The sequence below is a fragment of the Vanellus vanellus genome (genome assembly GCF_965231255.1).
Source record: "Vanellus vanellus genome assembly, chromosome: 13".
Taxonomy (NCBI): domain Eukaryota; kingdom Metazoa; phylum Chordata; class Aves; order Charadriiformes; family Charadriidae; genus Vanellus; species Vanellus vanellus.
In genome coordinates, this window is record NC_138918.1 from 7,097,120 (window position 1) to 7,114,328 (window position 17,209).

Consider the following 17,209-nt stretch of genomic DNA (forward strand, 5'->3'; position numbering starts at 1 on the left):
TAAGACCAGCACCAAGAAAGAAGGATGCGTTTGGGCTGCTGGGATTCTGGCACGTTCACCATTCAGGGAGCCCCTGTCACCGCTTCCCTTTCCCCAGGACATGATGTCAGAGGCAGCCCATCCCTGTCCCCTGTGGTCCCTCCTCCCTGCAGCCTGCCCTTCCCCGGACACCCCCCCACCTTGCTCCACCAGCCACCACAACCTGCCTTCACCACACACCTGTACACCCAGCTCAGAAATAAACTGCCGTTATCCCACCCAGCCTGGCCTGCCTGGCTCCGATCTGTCCCCTAGGTGGGGGGGACACACATGGCACATGGCCACCTCCTACTGCTGCTGCTGCATGGCCACCATCCTGGTCCCCAAGGGTCAGCCCTGCTCCATGCCAGGGTGATGGCATCCCCATCCTCGTGGGTCAGCCCTGCTGCGTGGGTGGGGTGATGGTATCACGGTCCCCAAGGATCAGCCCTGCTCTGGGTGGGGGGTGACAGCATCCCTGTCCCCAAGGGTCAGCCCTGCTGCATGCCGGGGTGACAGCGTCCCGGTCCCCAAGGGTCAGTGCTGCTCCGCCCCCTTTCTCAGCCAGAAATAACTGCTGTCCCACAGCCGGACCTTGGCATCTGGGCTGGAGCCCAGCACGGGTCGGGGCAAGCGGCAGGAGCCCAGGGGTGCCGTGGAGGGCCAGCCAGGACCACCGAGCACTGGTGGCCACAGCTCGGCTCTGGCCTCATCCCCAGTGCAGCCGAAGAGCATCTTCAGTCCTTGGCGTCTGGGGCATCCCCTGGCCAGGTAGAGGAGGTGAGGTCCAAGGCTGGGATCAGCGGCTGGGTGGGTGCATGGGGCTTAGGAACATCCCAATCTTGGTGGTGGGGACATTGCCACTGTGGGGGTCAGGTATGGTCTCCCCGGAGCGGTTTGAGGGAAGGACGGGGCGCAGGTCTCAGGCTCGGTTAATGTTGAACTCAGCTGGCAGGGAGCTGCGTGCCAGGCACCCGTGCCCCCACGGGGACACCCTGTGATCCAGGGCTCTTAGGGGAAGCTGCACAGCACCAGCCCGAGCCGAGGGATGCCAGATGCACCAAAGAGGGCTGAGCCACCTCCCCGCTCCTCACCCTTGCTGAGCCGAACGCCCCGGCAGCACAGGAGGGTGCTGCTGCGGGTGGACAGCCCGGGGGGGCTCAGACCAGGACTGGTCTTCAGCCACCTCCCCGCAAAGGAGCACCCCAGCCCGGCAGCCCCACGCCCCGTCTCGCTGCTGACTGGGCTCACCAGCTCCCCGGCAGGGTCAGGGTTGCGGATCCCGCACCCTTGGGGCCAGCGGCTGAAAATAGCTCTGCCAAGGCGGAGGTGTCGGTGGGGTGGCAGCCAGGGGCCCTGCTCGCCCGGCGGGCTGCGGGCAGCGGGTGCTGCTCTGAGGGGGCTCGGAACACCAGGACACAGGCTCGCTGTGGGCAAGGACAGAGCTGGGGACTTTTTTTACCCTAAAGAAAGACAGAGAGGAAAGATGACAAGCAGGGGGTGAGGAGTGGCAATATTTGGATATTTCCTTACATCTATTGAAGGCAATGGAGAGTAGCGTGGAGATGATGCCGGCCAGGGGAGATGCTCAGGGATGATGCTATCCAGGGGAGGTGTTCAGGGATGACGCTGTCTGGGAGAGATGCTCAGCCGCGGCCTGGCCTCTCCCCATGGCATGCCTGGGGCTGACGTGTCCCCAGGCTTGGTGTCACCCCGGGGCTGCCTCTCTTTCCAGCCAGGCAGGATCCATCCCCCTCCCGCAGACCTGCCCCAGGAGCACGGAACCAAGTGATGACCATCATGAGACCGGGCCCTGAAGATGGTAAGAGGGATCTGGGGGGTGCCACTGGTCCCAGGGTAGTGCTGTCTACCCAGCCTAGCGGCCAGACCCAGCTCTGGTTGAGACCACTGGTCCAGTTCCCCAGGGCCTCTATGTCTGCTTTTCTGGTCCCCTCTTGCACTGTAGCCCCAAGGGGCAGCAATCGCATGTCAAAGGCTGGACGGCTCCATGTGCGGGGGCAGGAGAGGCTGTTTGAGCCTCTGGAGCTGAGATAATTCCCCAACAATTCCCCCCACCGAGGAAACGCTGGCCCCTGGCGCAGCTCCGGGCACGGATGCACGGCTGAGTCGTGGGACAGGGATCCCAGCGAGGGGACATGCTGTCCTTGCGCTGGGCGCAGGGGTCCCCAGCGCTGCAGTGGCCTCAGCTGTGGCTCTGCTCTCCCCCAGCCTCCCCAGCGCCCCGACTGGACCTGGGCAAGAAGATGAGCACGCCGCAGGACCTGATGATTGAGGAGCTCTCCCTGCGGAACAACCGCGGCTCCCAGCTCTTCCAGCAGCGCCAGAAGCGGATGCAGCGCTTTGTCTTTGAGCATCCCAGCGGCTACAGGGAGGTGGGTCTGCGGCTCGTCCCCCAGCTCCAAGCGGGACAGCCCTTCCCCGGCTCTTGCAGCTTTTGCAGGGAAATGATTCCTGGTGGGGTTGGGGGTCTCTCAGCAGGGCAGCCATGCTCAGCTGCCCACTACGCCGAGATGAAGGGAGAGGAGAAATGGCTTGGTGGGCTGGGCATGGGGATGGGCAAGCATCAGGTTCAGCCTCCACTGAAGAACAAGGGTGTTGGTCCCACTAACCCCTCTCCTCGCCTCCCACAGCTCCCAGGGCCGGGCGGCTCACACCGCACCGAGAAAGGTGTCCTGGAGGGAACGGCAAACGAGTGGATGGTGAGTAGGTGGAGGAAGCTCCGAGGTGCTTTCAACGGCCTCCCAAGTCCCGACCGGGGCAGGGGGAGCTCCCCATGTCTGCTGACTGTCCCCTCTACAGGCAGGGGAGGACGCTGGGGGCCAGCAGAGTTATCACTCCGAGCTCCACGTGGCAGCATCACCCCAGGGCGGCCCCCCCGAAGTGCCCAAGAAGACAGAGAAAGTCTTGCAGATGAGCAAAGTCCTCAACCCTGACGCTCTGGCCCCAGGTAAATGCCACCTACAGCCCAAAGCTGACACCGTTGTAGTCTCAGTAATGTGGAGCTCTTGGAGCCTGCCGAGCGGTCCTCCCCAAAACCCTCCCCCGGAGATTTTGGTATATAAAAATATAACATATACTTATGTTATATATATATACGTAATCCTGCCCCAACAGCAGGTCCTCCGTGGCCGTGCGAAGGCAGGGCTGCTCCCAGCCTCCCCTCCCCTGCTCGGGACATTGCCCCAGCCCAGCGGTGGCCGCAGAAGCCCATGCTGTCTCTCCCCCACACAGGATACTCAGGGCCCCTCAAAGAAGTCCCCCCCGAGAAATTCAACGTCACCGCCATCCCCAAGGGCTACCGCTCCCCATGGCAGGAACTCCTCGGTGACAAGGACAACGCTGTGCATGGCAAGAACCAGCCGCCTGTGAGACCCTATCCATGGGACTTCAGGAGCTTCAACAGGTAATGCCGGCCAAGGAGCAGGCACCACCAGCCTGTCCATCCCTTGGCCAAGCCCTTCAGCCTCAAGAAGTACCTACCATCTGCCAGGGAAACGCAATGGTCCATGCCCTCTTATACACCACAGGGGAGCAGCAAGGGCTCAGGTTGCCCTTTTCCTGATCAGGAGCTCCTCTGTGACTCCTCTTCAAAGGTCCCTGCCTCCAGCAGCTCCCCAGATCTCCTCTCAGCTCCACCACTAGATTACACAGCCTTAAGCAGCTCGATCTCACTGGGTAACCTCAGGGATGAAATGTGGGAGGACTAATTCTCATGCACATTGTCCAGGAGAAGGAATTGCTGCTGCTCCCAGCCAGGCTCAGCTCTGGATTGGGTGGAGGAACGGCACAGACAGTGCCAAGTCTCCCTCCTAATTTCTTTAAGGTATCCAAGCAGCTGCTGGAAGTGGTGGGGGTGTAAGGTTAATCTTCCCACAAAGTGCTAAGAGGTCACCACATTCCTTCCAAACACCTGCTTGAGATTGAAGTCTCAAGGCTGGGGAGGTTTTGGTGGCTCAGCCTGGCAAGTTCCATGCCCGGCAGCTGCTTCCAATGGAGCACGGCTGCTCTGCCTCCTCACACCTCCAAATTACACTGAGGTTGAGGTTGGGACCCTGGAGCAGAGAACACCAAGGAAAATCTCCTTTCTGGAAAGGTGCTTGGTGAGGAGGTGGTCAGGCTGGACGTGGCCTTGGGCAACCTGGTCTAGTGGGAGGTGTCCCTGCCTATGGCAGGGGGGTTGGAACTCGATCTTCAAGGTCCTTTCCAACCTAAACCATTCTATGACTCTATAGAGATCTGGTGGTAACAAAACACCAGCAGCCCAAGGTAGAATAATTAGAACTGAGCTTTTAAGCTGAACATCATTCCTGAGAATCTGCGAAATGAGGTCCTGGTTCTCCTCCTCACTGAAAGCATCTTTCATGAGGACGAATGTACTTTAGCCTTGGTGGCCTGGCCAAAGTCACCTTCCAGTAGGCAAGGTCCCACTGGAGCTCCCTGCTGGGACACAGCACTGCTCCCCATCAGACCATCTGCCATGGTGTTGGGCCTCGGAAGACGGCAGCTTTCCTGAGCCCACACCAGGGTTGGATTTGAGTCGCGGGGTACACTGCTGTGCTGTGACCGCTTGGCAGAAGAGGCTGTGGGGAGCTACAACCCCTCTGCGTGGGAACCGCGTCCCAAAGGGCAGAGATCAGCCGGCCACCGGTGGAGCTGGCACGATGCTGCCACCATGCCTTTGCGGCCCTCCTCTCCCTCAGCCCTGGGGCCTGACGAGACACACAGCACACTGCAAGCTCAGCCCCCTCGGTTTTCCCCTTCCACACCAGTGAAAGCATGGCAGCGCACTGGTTTGCACTGGAGTGGGGCTGAGGGAGAGAGGGAAGAGAGGACGGGGTTAAGAGAAGGGACAAGAACCCATGGGCAGCCATGGGCAAGCGGGGGGAGGCAAAGGGACTGCGTTAGCTATTCCCTCGGGGTCTCCTTCCCAGCCTCTCAGCCATCTGAGCTTCCCTGGAGCAGTGACACGTGAGGAGGTGCCGTAGGGGGAGAACAAGGAGCTGCTGCAGACGCTTGGCCCTTTTCTTTCAACATTTAGCCATGTTCCTGCCTCGGCATTTATTTATGGACGGGGACTGAAGCAAGGGCATGTTTCTGAATAATGCTTTAGCCCGTACCATTTCCCCCCTCTCGCATGCTGCCTTTCTATTTAAAGTCTTGAACTGTTATTTAATACAGATGGATGCTAATTTAACACCAAGCCTCTCGCCACCTCCTCTAATTCTTCACTGAGGCATGAAGATTCAGAGAGCCAATCTGCTTTTAACTGGGCTTTTCATGATCTTCCAAGCTGTTGGCTTTTAAATCACTTCTCAGTTCATCAAATACCAAACTGCGGAAAAACAAGCTTTTTCGGAACAAATCAGCTAGGCAGAAGCCAGCGGTCTTGCCTAAAGCAAGGTGAATCCCAGCACAGCTCGCACGGGTCACAGGGCAAGGGTGAGCTCACCATCTCAACAGCAGCTGTGCTAAAGCAGATTGATTATTCCCAACTTTAAACGTTCAGGCTGTGACGCAAAGACCTTTGGCCACCTTGTTAAGGTGTGCTGCCTTAAGAGAGAGTGAAAAACCAAGCTTTGGAAAGGACTGTCTTTTCCCAGAAGGAGGAAAGCTTCTGGAACAAACCTCTCTCATTTACCTTTTCCCCCCCTTATTTCTGCTCTGTTGCAAAACAGTGCCACGTTACTCATGTTCGAGCAGCGCTTCCCAAAGCAAACACTCCCAGCTATGCCTCACGGAGAGTTCAGCCCCCATGTGCTGCTCCAAAACCAACATTCTTGGCTCTTTGGGGGCTGGCACTCTCTTCCCCGGTCCCTTTCCACATTTCTCCAGAAAGGGATGACAGCTCTTGCCCCCGCACTGCTCCTCCTGTTAGTCATAGTTCAAGAGAAGCTGTCCCAAAAGGCAGACTGGAGCCAAGGCCAGGAGAAAGACATTTGCCTGCACATGTGCTAGAGCAATCAGGAGGCAGCACCATCAGCCTCAACCCTCTGCAGAGCACATTCGCTACAGACAGGTCACTCTCTAAAGACCAGGGGGTTTGTGACCATCACCTGCTCTCTTAATCTAACCCCTTTCACAGGCAAAACATCTCTACCACTGTTGGCAGAGCCCATCAAAGAGACTATGGGAAAGGTAGAAGTGTGTTTCCTCCCTCCCGTGCACAGCCACTGGTGCTCAGGCACCAAACCCTGCTCTCCAGGTCTGCCAAAGCTGGAGTTGAGGTTGGCTCTATACAGGAGAAGCACCTCGCTGGGCTAGCAGAGGCTCTAACGGCATCCTTGGGGGGACGAGGAGGGTTGTCATTTGCTACAGGCATTGCTAGGCAGCTGCAAATCCAGACCTGTGTTTGCCATCACCTTTACAAGGTGCACAACCTCTCCTCCTGCCGTGCTGAGTCTCCTCCTTCTCCTGCCGCAGGACTCCCGCCCCGTTTGACAGAGCCCTGGTCAGCGACCTCTTCTCTGCACCCACGGTGGAGCTGGATAACCTGAGCGCTCTGGAGGTGATTTCCTACAGACCCAACTTCAACAGAGTGCCACAAGGTTGGGTGCGGATTCTACCGGAGAGCGATGAGCTGTAGTACGCCCGCTCCCTTCCCTGTCGCCGCAGATGCTTTTCTCGCTAGACTCAAACATACTTCGCTCGGTAGGGGAGAGGGGAGTAAGAATTCTTTGTGAGAGCTAGGCTGGTGGGCTCGGGTGGTTGTCCTCTCCAACGGGATTTGAACGAGCTCAAGTTTGGGACCATTTTGAATTCCCCTCGTTCCAGCCATTGTCACAAGGGCGTTTAGTGCTAAGCTAAACCAGCCAAGTTCTCACTGTTAATCCAAGCGGATACCTGCGAGCTCCCGTACAAAACATCCCGTACAGCCTGTCCTCTTCCTTGCCTTGTGGAGAACGGCAGGACCGCCAGCTGCAACACACCAGGCTGTCTCGCTGTCTTCTTCACCGACGCACAAGACTTGCTCTGACAGCTGCTGCCTTTGCAGAGAAATTCCATCTTCAGGACACCTTTACGTCTGTCATTCCGGTCAGGATGGTGAGAGGAGGTGATAATTGAAGAGCAGCAGCAAAACAAGTTACCGGAGGGATTGGCGTGTTAAAAGCACTTACCTTGGGCTTGGCTGGACAACAGAAACAAAGGAGGAACTGGGAATCTGCCCGTTTACCAACACAGCACAACCAGGATATATGGGAGAGGAACGCCGGGAGTTGGAAACTTGTGCCCCATTTTCCACAAGCTACTGGCTAGCACCTGGCAGCTGTTATTTTCCCCTTCCTACTGCTATTTGCATGCCTTGCTTAAACACCTAATTCCTTTGATTGACTTACGCCAGATTTGCTTCGTGCAGTTGGTCACTAAGGATCAGGCCCTGCCTGGACCAGCCGCGCTGCAGAATTGCACCGGTCTGGGGACACCGCCAGGGAACTCTGGCAACTTCAGCATCAGTGGGAAGGAAAAGCAGCGCAGCCCCAACTCCGGAGCAAGCACGGGCTTCTCCGTGAATATGAAAATCGGCAGCGAGGATTCAACTACACAAACCTTTTCAGCAGTGACACACAGTGGGACACACAGCCAACACCACAGGACAGTCATCAGAACATCTGGAAAATCCCACTGACAAAAATCTCTAACGTAACACAGGCTTCTTACAATTGCTTTTGTCGGGTTCTTAATGTTACCCTATTTAATCTTGCAAAAGCAGGAGCATCAGGATAAAAGTTTCTTTTTCCACCATGGTGGTTGAATCGGGCAAGTAAATTTTGTGGTAAAAATGCAGTTAATTAACAGCAGCCGCACTTGTGAAGTGCATTTGTAATGCTGCGCAGACAGACGCGCAGAGGAAATCCCACACAGGGATTCTGTTGCCACAACACCCCATTCAGGCAGGAAACTTTCATTGCTCTGTTCTTCCTCCAGAAGCAGAGGGAGGACAAGCAAATGGAAAGAAAAAAGGTCTGTTCCTTAAGCATTAAGAATTTCTGATGCTCGGCTGCTGTCCTGTTCCAAACCCATCCCTCCTCTTTCCCAATCAGCTGAAGAACCCGTGTATCCCCGGGGCCCTGGCTGGAAATAATAAATTGCGATAACATAAAGCCTGCTCGCGTTTGAGATCTATCTGCTCAGCGCTCACGACTGTAGAGACTCGGGGCCAGAGCAGCGGCCAACGCTGCAGATCCTCCCCCATCCTCTGCCCATCCTCCAACACTGCCCCGGGATGGCTCTGACCCAACAAACTCACCACCTGTGCCCAAAGCCCACCTCTTCTCCAGAGAAAGCCAGCCTGCCTACCTGCCTACCATGCCCCTGGTGCCATGCGTGCTGTGCCACCTCCATCAGCCCGGCCAGGCTGGCAGCATCACACGTGCCTTCGGTGGCAGCATCAGAGGGATGCCATGGCATTGTACAGGTCAGCACGTAGAACTAAAAGTGAACCCGCTGCCATCGCCCACTCCACATCTTGGCTTTGGCAGCAGCCAAATAAAAATCAAAAGTCCTCAGACACTCTGCTCCAGGAAGCAGGGTCTAAGCAAAGTATTGAAAAATTCAAACATTATAATATATTTTTTTAAAGACAAGCAAATGAGGCTTCAAAACAGGTGCCAGCGTATTTTGCTTTACAGAAAGACGTCCACAGATCCATTGCGTGAAAGCAGCTGACATACAGATAAACTTAAAATCCTCCAGCCACATGTACGTACATCTCACTCAACAGCAGCCTCCATGCAGGACACGGTGGCTCCCGGGCAAACACTATAGCTGGAGCACAGAAAGAGAAGTTTCATGTCTTAGCAAAGCAGGACAAAGTGGGATCCATCTCACAGTCTGAGAGGACACTCTATCCACAGGCCTCGAAAGCCCCAATCACGGTCCAAATATACCCCGGACAAGCCTGCAGCTGTGCCACGTCATCCCCCCCCCGCAGCTGACAGCAACACAAGCGCAGCCTCAGGGGGCCACCGAGGGGGTGTCACCAAGGGGGCTGTCACCAGGCTAAAACAGGCAACTGCTTACCTGGCACTCCACGTCCCACCGGCACTACCTGGCAGCTACTCGCATGGCCTAACACCTTGCTCAGGACATGCAGGATTAGAAGTGAAGAATCAAAAAAAGATTCTGTGTTGTTTGGGTTTTTTTTTTTTTTTAAGAACATCAGGAAAAAGGAAGGAGGAAAATTGTTTAGCAATAGTAAAGCAAAGCCATGGATTTGGCACATCTGATAAGCTTGTTTTTCAGCCCTTATTCACTCCTGGTTTAACACCTCACTAGAATAAGTCATTAGTTACCGGACAGAGAGAAGAGTCTGTGGTTACATTGAAACAGTCCATAGTGTTCAGACTGAGGATATCAAATGGGCTTGAAAAGGGTTTGGTTTTGTTTTTTTCCAGAACTTTATTTCCAAAATGTGCAAATGGGATACACGGCTAGCACTATAATTCTGGTACACCTGATCCAGAGACCCCCGACAGCCCTTCTGTCTGTCCCCCCGCCGCCCCCCCATCCCCTCCCAACACTAAACGAAAGATCTGGGATGTATCAACGATCCAATTAGCTAGCGGAGACACGGAGCTCAGCTCGCCCAGTGTCTGCAAGCAGGGAAATAAGGCTTCTCTAGCTCACCCACAGCTCAACATATGGTGCTACCATGGTAACTAGAAAATAATTTTTAATTAAATGATGAGGATGGCACGACGTGCTAGGGGCTGCTGTGCTTTCCCGCGTGGGCACCCATCCTCTGGGGATCTTGAGACGGGTAGTGAATGGGGCCCGGCGCTCTCATGAAGGGAGGCGGGGGGCCCATGGCGTGGAACATGTGTGGTCCGAAACCTGCAGAAACAAAGTTGGCAGCTTCAGACAAAGCAATGGAACAGACAATACAGATGTACTACTGACAGAAAACAGCTGGGTTACAGCTGTGCCTTAGAAAGGTGCACATCTCCCATGACTCCTCAACTCCCCAAACTCCTTCCCTTCTTTCCAGCACAACTGGGGACAATCCTTACCCAGCGCACATCCTTACTCCCAGATAAAATCTGGTGGGGGGACTGGACAGGTGTCTGTAATGCCAATCTAAGTGCTTTCTACTCAACTGCAGAGCAAAGCAAACACATCCACAAGATTCTGACATCCCATAAAAAAATGGGTTTCTGGGTAGATATATACACAGGGCCAAACACAGGCTGGCATTCAATCAGCTGCAGAATGGCCCTTTGAAGTTCAGGTAACGTGGCATTTACACAGCCGGCAAAAGCACCGCGTAGGTCTCAGTACCAGTAACAGGGATCTCTGACATGCCTGAGAATTTGCAAGTGAATAAATACATACCACAACAGGCAGCTCAGTTTAATTAAACCATGCTGACAGCTCATTTTAGATCATCGGTTTACAGTGTATGATCAGGGATGAGGAAAATCAACTCAAGGCATGGATCAGTGCCACAGCATAGCCGAGGAAGGAGGACTATACCCTCTAACACCAAGTTAAACACCCCCACTTGAAGGGGAAACACAAGTACCTGGAGGTGGTGGTGGAGCAATGCCAGGAGGAGGTGGCAAGGCAATGTTAACCACGGCAGGAGGGCCACTTGGAGGTAGGTTGAAGTAATTTGCAGAAGCCTCCTCTTCTGCAGCTGGAGGAGGGGGGAGAGCTGCAGAAAAAGTACACAGTGGTTACGGAAAATCTCTCAGTCACGATATGCAGAGGTATCTGCCTTCAGAGAGGGGGCACAATCAGTTCTCCCTGAAGGACAAACTGCTGCTACTATTGCACATATGAACCAGAGCGAGAAACAGGCTGCACTGAAACTACAGAACAGTCACCATTTTTCTTCACCTGAAACCAGCTTTGCTTTTCCCATCATACAACACTCAGTGGATTAGGTAAACGTTAACCAAGCCTTGAAAAGCCTGGGTTGCCAGTATCTGACCTAAGTAACTTTAATTCTGCACTAACTTTTCACTCATCACATAAACTCTCTTTTCATCAAGAATGTACTTCAAAGCTCGTCTCCCATCCTAGTTGGATCCGCTGCAAACCTACTGTAACTGCCTGCTCTGGGCTCACCAGTGCCGCAACCGTCCTGAACTCTGTTACTGCTCTCAGAGGTTTAACAACCAGCCTCTCTCATGGAAGCAGGTCAGCATTAAGTGTTTCAGAGATGAGAACAAGTCCCTCACCTCCGGGAAGTCCTGGAACTGGCTCCAACTTTATCCCGGATTCTGTAGTACCTTCCTTGTCCTTTTCTTTTCCTCTTGCTGCCTGGGATCTAAAAAAACAGACAAATGTCTTAGGACAAGGATGAGAAAAGGCAGGATAAGCAGATATTCACATCACAATAGTTTTACATTATCTAGTCTAGAACAAATGCTTCAGGCCAAAGATGAAAAATTCACAGAATATCAGAGACAGCTGATACAAAGTGTGTAAACAGTGTTTACGATAGCTGGATTAGAAGCAAAACTACAGAAACTCACCCATAACCATCAACCAGGAAACCCCTTAAACAATTTATGCAATTTGTGTTATCTCCAACCCAGATCCCACTGCTGAAAGAAAAACAAACCATAACAGGACCCCAAATATTTACGAACTCAGTATCTACTCCAATTTAATATCCAATCCTGCTCCTCAAGACTGCATAAACTGGATGAAGAACCTTGTAGCAGCATCTTCAAGGCTTCTTCCCCCAGCACTCACCTTCCCCATTTGACATTCAGCCTGCGACCATTGACAATGAGTTTGTTGAAGGATTTCTCAGCAGCCACTTCCGCAGCTTGCCGGGTGGCAAACTGGATGAAAGCACACTGTTGCCTCTGAACTACAGTTATTGTCCGTATCTCCCCAAACTGGTAGAAGTGATTTCTGTGTGGGGAAAAAAATGATTATGAAACAAGACTCCTCCTAGCCACAGGGTCCATAGCAGAGTAGGATCTCATCATGTGCTGAAATAGATAAGCCCAGATCCTTTCTTTTCTCCATCACCAGTTCAGACTAACAATTAGAAATCAAGTCCCTTGCCCCGCTGTGCAATTATGGAGCAATAAAAACTCTGCAGCAGCTTTTCTCAGCAGCTAGCTAGAGAGAGGCTATGGAACTTCCTTGTAAAAAGTGTAACACAGTACCCCCAACAGCTCAGAAGGATGACTCATTTTTAAAGAGTGAAATTTTAATCTAAGCATTTGAAATGTGCCTGTTTATCTGTTCTCCAACAAGCTGGCACTCCTCTGCACTTGCCACCAACCAGTTCCCCGTTAAGGAAAACTGAAAACCAGATTAATTTTTTTTCCTTGCAAGAGACATTTCCTCACTTAAAGATAAGCAGTAATCAAAGCATCAAATAAAAAGGCAAAGGCAATACAAATTCATCCAACACACCTGAGATCCGATTCAGTGATAGTATCTCCAAGCCCTCCAACATACAGTGTAGTAATAGTCTTGTCATCAGGGGGGTCTAGACGGGGCATGGTTGATGCTCGCTTCAGAAGTTTATCAGCCACAGGATCGTTAATTCCATAGTAACGATCTTTGATGTTCTGATCAGCCAGCGGATCATCTGGATCTGTAGGTTTCTCATGTCTAAGGTTCAGCAAACAAAGCATTTCATACCACCAGTCACAGCTGCATCAAATTAAAACAACTATAACTCCTACCTCCCCTTCTAAAGGCCCCTGGTTGCCTAGATGTTTAACCATGTTCATATAAACAAGCCAAAATGGAAAAAGACCAGAGAACTTAAATTGCAGCCAGGACTGCCTCAAGTTCTGAATGAATGGCACTTGTGATAGTTCAGCATTCAGCACTACAAAACACAAGGGCTGGATTTCAAATGGCCTCTTGTTCAAATACAAAGATCTCTGATTGAGGGGACTGACGCCACTCAGGGAAAAAATGAACTATGCAAGAGAAGAGCTGCCGTCACCGCTTCAGCAAAACACTACAAGACCATGCAGCTAATTCCTCACAAACGAACTTGCCACAACACAGATTTATTCACTGTCGCTGCATGCCAACTGACTGCAAGCTTCGCACTGACCCCAGTCACAGTGTTGTGTGTCCTGTCCACTATAGCATTTCCTGTTCTTCGACCCCAAGGGAGCTGTATCTGACCGCGGTGAACAGATCAATTGTTTAAGCTGTATCTGTACCTGTAGGGACATTCTTCTCCTCTCTTGCATTCTCCTTTTACCCAGAAGGAACAGATGTGAGGACGGTTACGTTTATAATAAGGAGTGGTCCGAGCCAGCTTCAGCAGCATGTCACTGGTAGAAGTAGCTTTTCCTAGTGCACCAACTGGTCTGGTGCCATCAGAATTGGATATCTAAACAGTAGTTAAAAGGAAAGCAACGAGATTTTTACCATTACTGAAAACTAATGTATAGATTCAGAGCAAGCAAAGGATTTTAAAATGAGCTGCATCATTCCTTTACATTAAAGTAAATTTGGCCCCTTTCCTCCCCTACACACAACCACACATGCAGAACGTGATTGTCACTACACTTTCTTACCTCTCGTTCCATGTTCTGGGTGTAGTACTCTTTATTGACATCAGACTTCGGCATTTCATCCTTAAGGGAGAGTCCTGCATCCCGGACTTGAATAGGCAAACCTAGAATGAAACAAACCCCAACAAATCCATATGAAGCACAAGCTGAAAGAGCAGAAGTAGTTATTGCAATGTGCGTTAGCCAGAGATAACTCATCTAGTGCTCAGGTATACCACACTGCCCCTGAACCTCAGAAAAGAGGTGAACATCAAGACTTGTTGTTCTGTCCAGAGACAATCGTGCCAATTACATGCCCACATTTAAAGACATTTCACTTCTATTTCAGAGGGAAGTCAACCAGCTGCTCCTCTTAGCTTACATCTTTTGGTACGCACCATATTCCAGGTCAAGCAGACAGGTTTGACAGACGTTCTTCAGCTTGCTGCATGTCTGACATACTTCTGTTTTCTTGAAACGCATACGAACACCAGGACACCAGCGAAATACTGTGAAAGGCCTGGCACAAATCTGAAAGACAAAAAGTCAACATTTGTATCACTATCACACAGCAATGAAGTTACCATTCTGGTTCTTGCACAGTAACTTAGAAACCAAACACATCTAATCTCTTTAAATTGTAAATACAACTTCTTCCCCTTAGTGCTAAGATTCAGACCTCACAAGAAATACTTGTTTCTATTTGGTGCCTTGCTTTAACAGGAGAAAGTTTTAAATTTGTTTTCTTTCTTTCTTTTTTTTTTTTTTTTTAGTACAATAACCCAAATGCTGAAAGCAGATCAACTCAAAGGAAAAAGAAATTCTTCTTCATTCCAGAAGATGTCGGTATAGACCTATTAGAGAGAAATTACCAATTATTTGTAAATCAGTCATCAGCATAGCAGTAAGCCCAGTGGGAGGTTATGAGACTTTTGGCCCACAAGATGACAACTGGTCTCTATCTTACCTGGTGGAATGATGCATCTGCTTCTGTTGCATGTATGGTTTGAGAAAGGGAAGCAAGATTTTAGCACATACCTTCTCCCTACCTCAGATGACAACTGATAAAAGGGGCAAAAAACCTCTTGAATTTCTCTCAGTCAAGACAACGCTAAATATTTCTTGCTCACTCAGAAATAAACGTGTTTTTTTTTCTCAGACAGCTAATACAAATCACCATCTAGCCATGAATAACATATTTACAGCAAAACCTAAACTCCAGTTATTTATGCACCAATTATAAGTAAAAACAAATTTGCAAGAGAAAATATGAGATTATTTAAAATGCTGAAATACCTTCAAATATAGTACAATATTAGTAAAACCTAATTCTGATAAACATGAGTAAATCCTACGTCTGTCTGAAGAGTCTTCAATAATTTTACTACTTTAAGACTGACTTTGTCTAACAAAGCACACAGTAGACTGACCTAAAAATTTGTACAGTTACATAAACATTTTAAGTTGTTAACCCAGATAAGCAATTTTCTGAAACTGACAAGATTTTTTTAACATTGAAATTTAATATTCCTAGTCATGCGCCACTTTAGATGTTTGTTCTTCAAAAGAAAACACACATACCTTGCATTCTTTTCCATATTTTTCCTTGGTCTGAAATATAATTAAAACAATAAAGGAAAATATGAAATATCATCAATTCAACATAAAATATAAAAGACATAATTGATGTTATAATGCAGTGCTTTTTTCCTAATTATGCTGCATTTAGACTCACCCACCCCTATGTTTCGGGCTTACACCTTGGCAGGTCAACAAGACCAAAAAAAAAAAAAAATCCTAAAAAACTCTCAATACATTTTTGTTTTAGAAACAAACATTCATTAAAACACAGTATTATAAACTCCACCTCATGTACTGATGAAAGACAAGAATGAAATGGAACATTAATAGCTATTTTCAAGCAAAGATGATGTTACATGAAATAAGTCCATGAAAATAACCAGGTTTAGAATATCCCCTATACTGGCGGTAGGGTTATGTTTCACAAAAATATCATAATCTCTCTCAACAAACTTGGTGGAATAGAAATGTGAAGGAAAGATAAAGTAAATGTAGGTCATACACAACTGGACTGAGCACAGAGAAAAGCAATGTTAGGGGACTGACTCATACTGTGCAGAGGAAAACAAGGTAAACAAGTAAGCATTTAAATTACCATCAGCAGACTTCATAAGACAGTTTTAACTTATTTTTACAGGTGCATATCCCACACATTTTTGAAATTACGCTAAGCTATTTAATATTTCAGCAGTTTACTGTTCTCTGTGTCCCACCAGTTCCAAAGCACTCTTTTCTAGTATTTCCTGCACTCTAGATGTTGGACTACATCATCTCGCTCTCCTTTTTGACTGATTTGTTCTTAAATCACATACCTAATGCTATGACAACACATACCAACAATGTCCGGAACCAAATCCTGTTGTGCAGAACCAACTAATTAGGAGTGCATGTGCACCTCTGCATCTCCTCCTGTAGCCATGCTTATTTCAGTCCCCAAAACTCAGCAGTTCTAGGGCCAACACAGAGTAGAGGACTGCACAGTCAAACAGGCACATACCATTCGAATATACGGGTTTTCTCCAAGACATGTCTGGCACAGAATAGGGAAATCCTGAATTAAGCAAGAAGAAAGAAAATCAGGAATTTGCAACAAATTCTATCATCACAACAGCATTCAAATAATTCACTGTCGCAATGCAACCGAGTTAAACTAATCAGACTGTTTGAAAGATGTAAAAAGACTCACTCAAAAAGAGTCACTGGGATTGCTACAAGCCACGATGCAAGGCCTGCATTACGAAAAAACCACGACCTGCTAGCTATTCCAGTTTGAAGTAAAACTTAAAACAAACAAACAAACAAACAAACAGCAGATTCTTGAGATCTTAAGCTATTCAGCGACCTGACTGCGGCAGATGACATGCATACACCTCCCTCCCCCAACACCCCTCAGCATCTATTGTTTGCACTGTGCCCACCCAGGAAAGGCCTACGCTCCACAGAACGCGGCCACGGGAGCACAGCGGGCCCAGCTCAGCCCCCGCACCTGCCGGGAGACCTCCCCAGCCACCCCAAACCCCGCCGCGGGGGGTGGAGGGGCCGCCCACCGCATCCCGCTCCCTTCTCCAGCCTGCACTGCCCGCAGGGAGGGCCCGGGTAACCGCGGCAGGCCCTTTCCGGACAGGGGGACGACGGGGAGGTGCCCGCCCAGACCAAAACCTGCCTCACCTCTCACCCTAGCCTCCCCCCACCACCCGCCCCAGGCTCGGCTCGGCCCCCCGGGCTCACCGCGTCCTCCCAGTTCTGCCGGTTGTAGGTGTTGGAACCCAGCGATGTCGACATGGCGGCCGGCCCGGCCCGGCCCCGCTCCGCACTCAGCCGTCGGAAGCCGCCGCTCCGCTCCGCCTCCTTCCCGGCAGGCGGCGGGAACCGGAAGTGACACCACTTCCACCAGAGGACGAGCGAGGGGAGGCGGTGGCAGCAGGGGCTGAGGGCGCTCTAGGCACGACGAACCATAGAGCTCAGCTGAAGGGGCGGGGCAGGCGGAACCACGGCGGGGTGGGCGAGACCATTGGGAGCGCTGGGGGGAGGGGGGCGCGCTTGGCTGCTTTTTTTTTTTTTTTTCCATTATTATTATTTTCTAACGAACCGCAGCGTAAGAACCA

General features: G+C 50.7%; 2 protein-coding genes across 2 annotated transcripts; one reads left to right on the top strand and one right to left on the bottom strand.

Moving 5' to 3' along the window:
- The first annotated feature begins 634 nt into the window (after positions 1–634).
- On the top strand, positions 635–8,138 carry MYOZ3 (myozenin 3). The gene is made up of 7 exons (XM_082489703.1): positions 635–798; positions 1,754–1,840; positions 2,248–2,411; positions 2,670–2,738; positions 2,839–2,986; positions 3,271–3,442; positions 6,460–8,138. The coding sequence occupies exons 2-7, from the start codon at positions 1,810–1,812 to the stop codon at positions 6,620–6,622; spliced, it is 747 nt and encodes a 248-aa protein (XP_082345829.1). The 5' UTR covers positions 635–798; positions 1,754–1,809; the 3' UTR covers positions 6,623–8,138.
- A 1,553-nt stretch (positions 8,139–9,691) lies between these two features.
- Positions 9,692–16,963, bottom strand: RBM22 (RNA binding motif protein 22). Its single transcript, XM_082489708.1, has 11 exons — positions 16,833–16,963; positions 16,102–16,155; positions 15,105–15,134; positions 13,922–14,054; positions 13,548–13,648; positions 13,188–13,360; positions 12,418–12,618; positions 11,740–11,904; positions 11,220–11,308; positions 10,559–10,690; positions 9,692–9,870 (listed from the first exon to the last, which is right to left on the bottom strand). The coding sequence occupies exons 1-11, from the start codon at positions 16,884–16,886 to the stop codon at positions 9,740–9,742; spliced, it is 1,263 nt and encodes a 420-aa protein (XP_082345834.1). The 5' UTR covers positions 16,887–16,963; the 3' UTR covers positions 9,692–9,739.
- Positions 16,964–17,209: the final 246 nt, after the last annotated feature.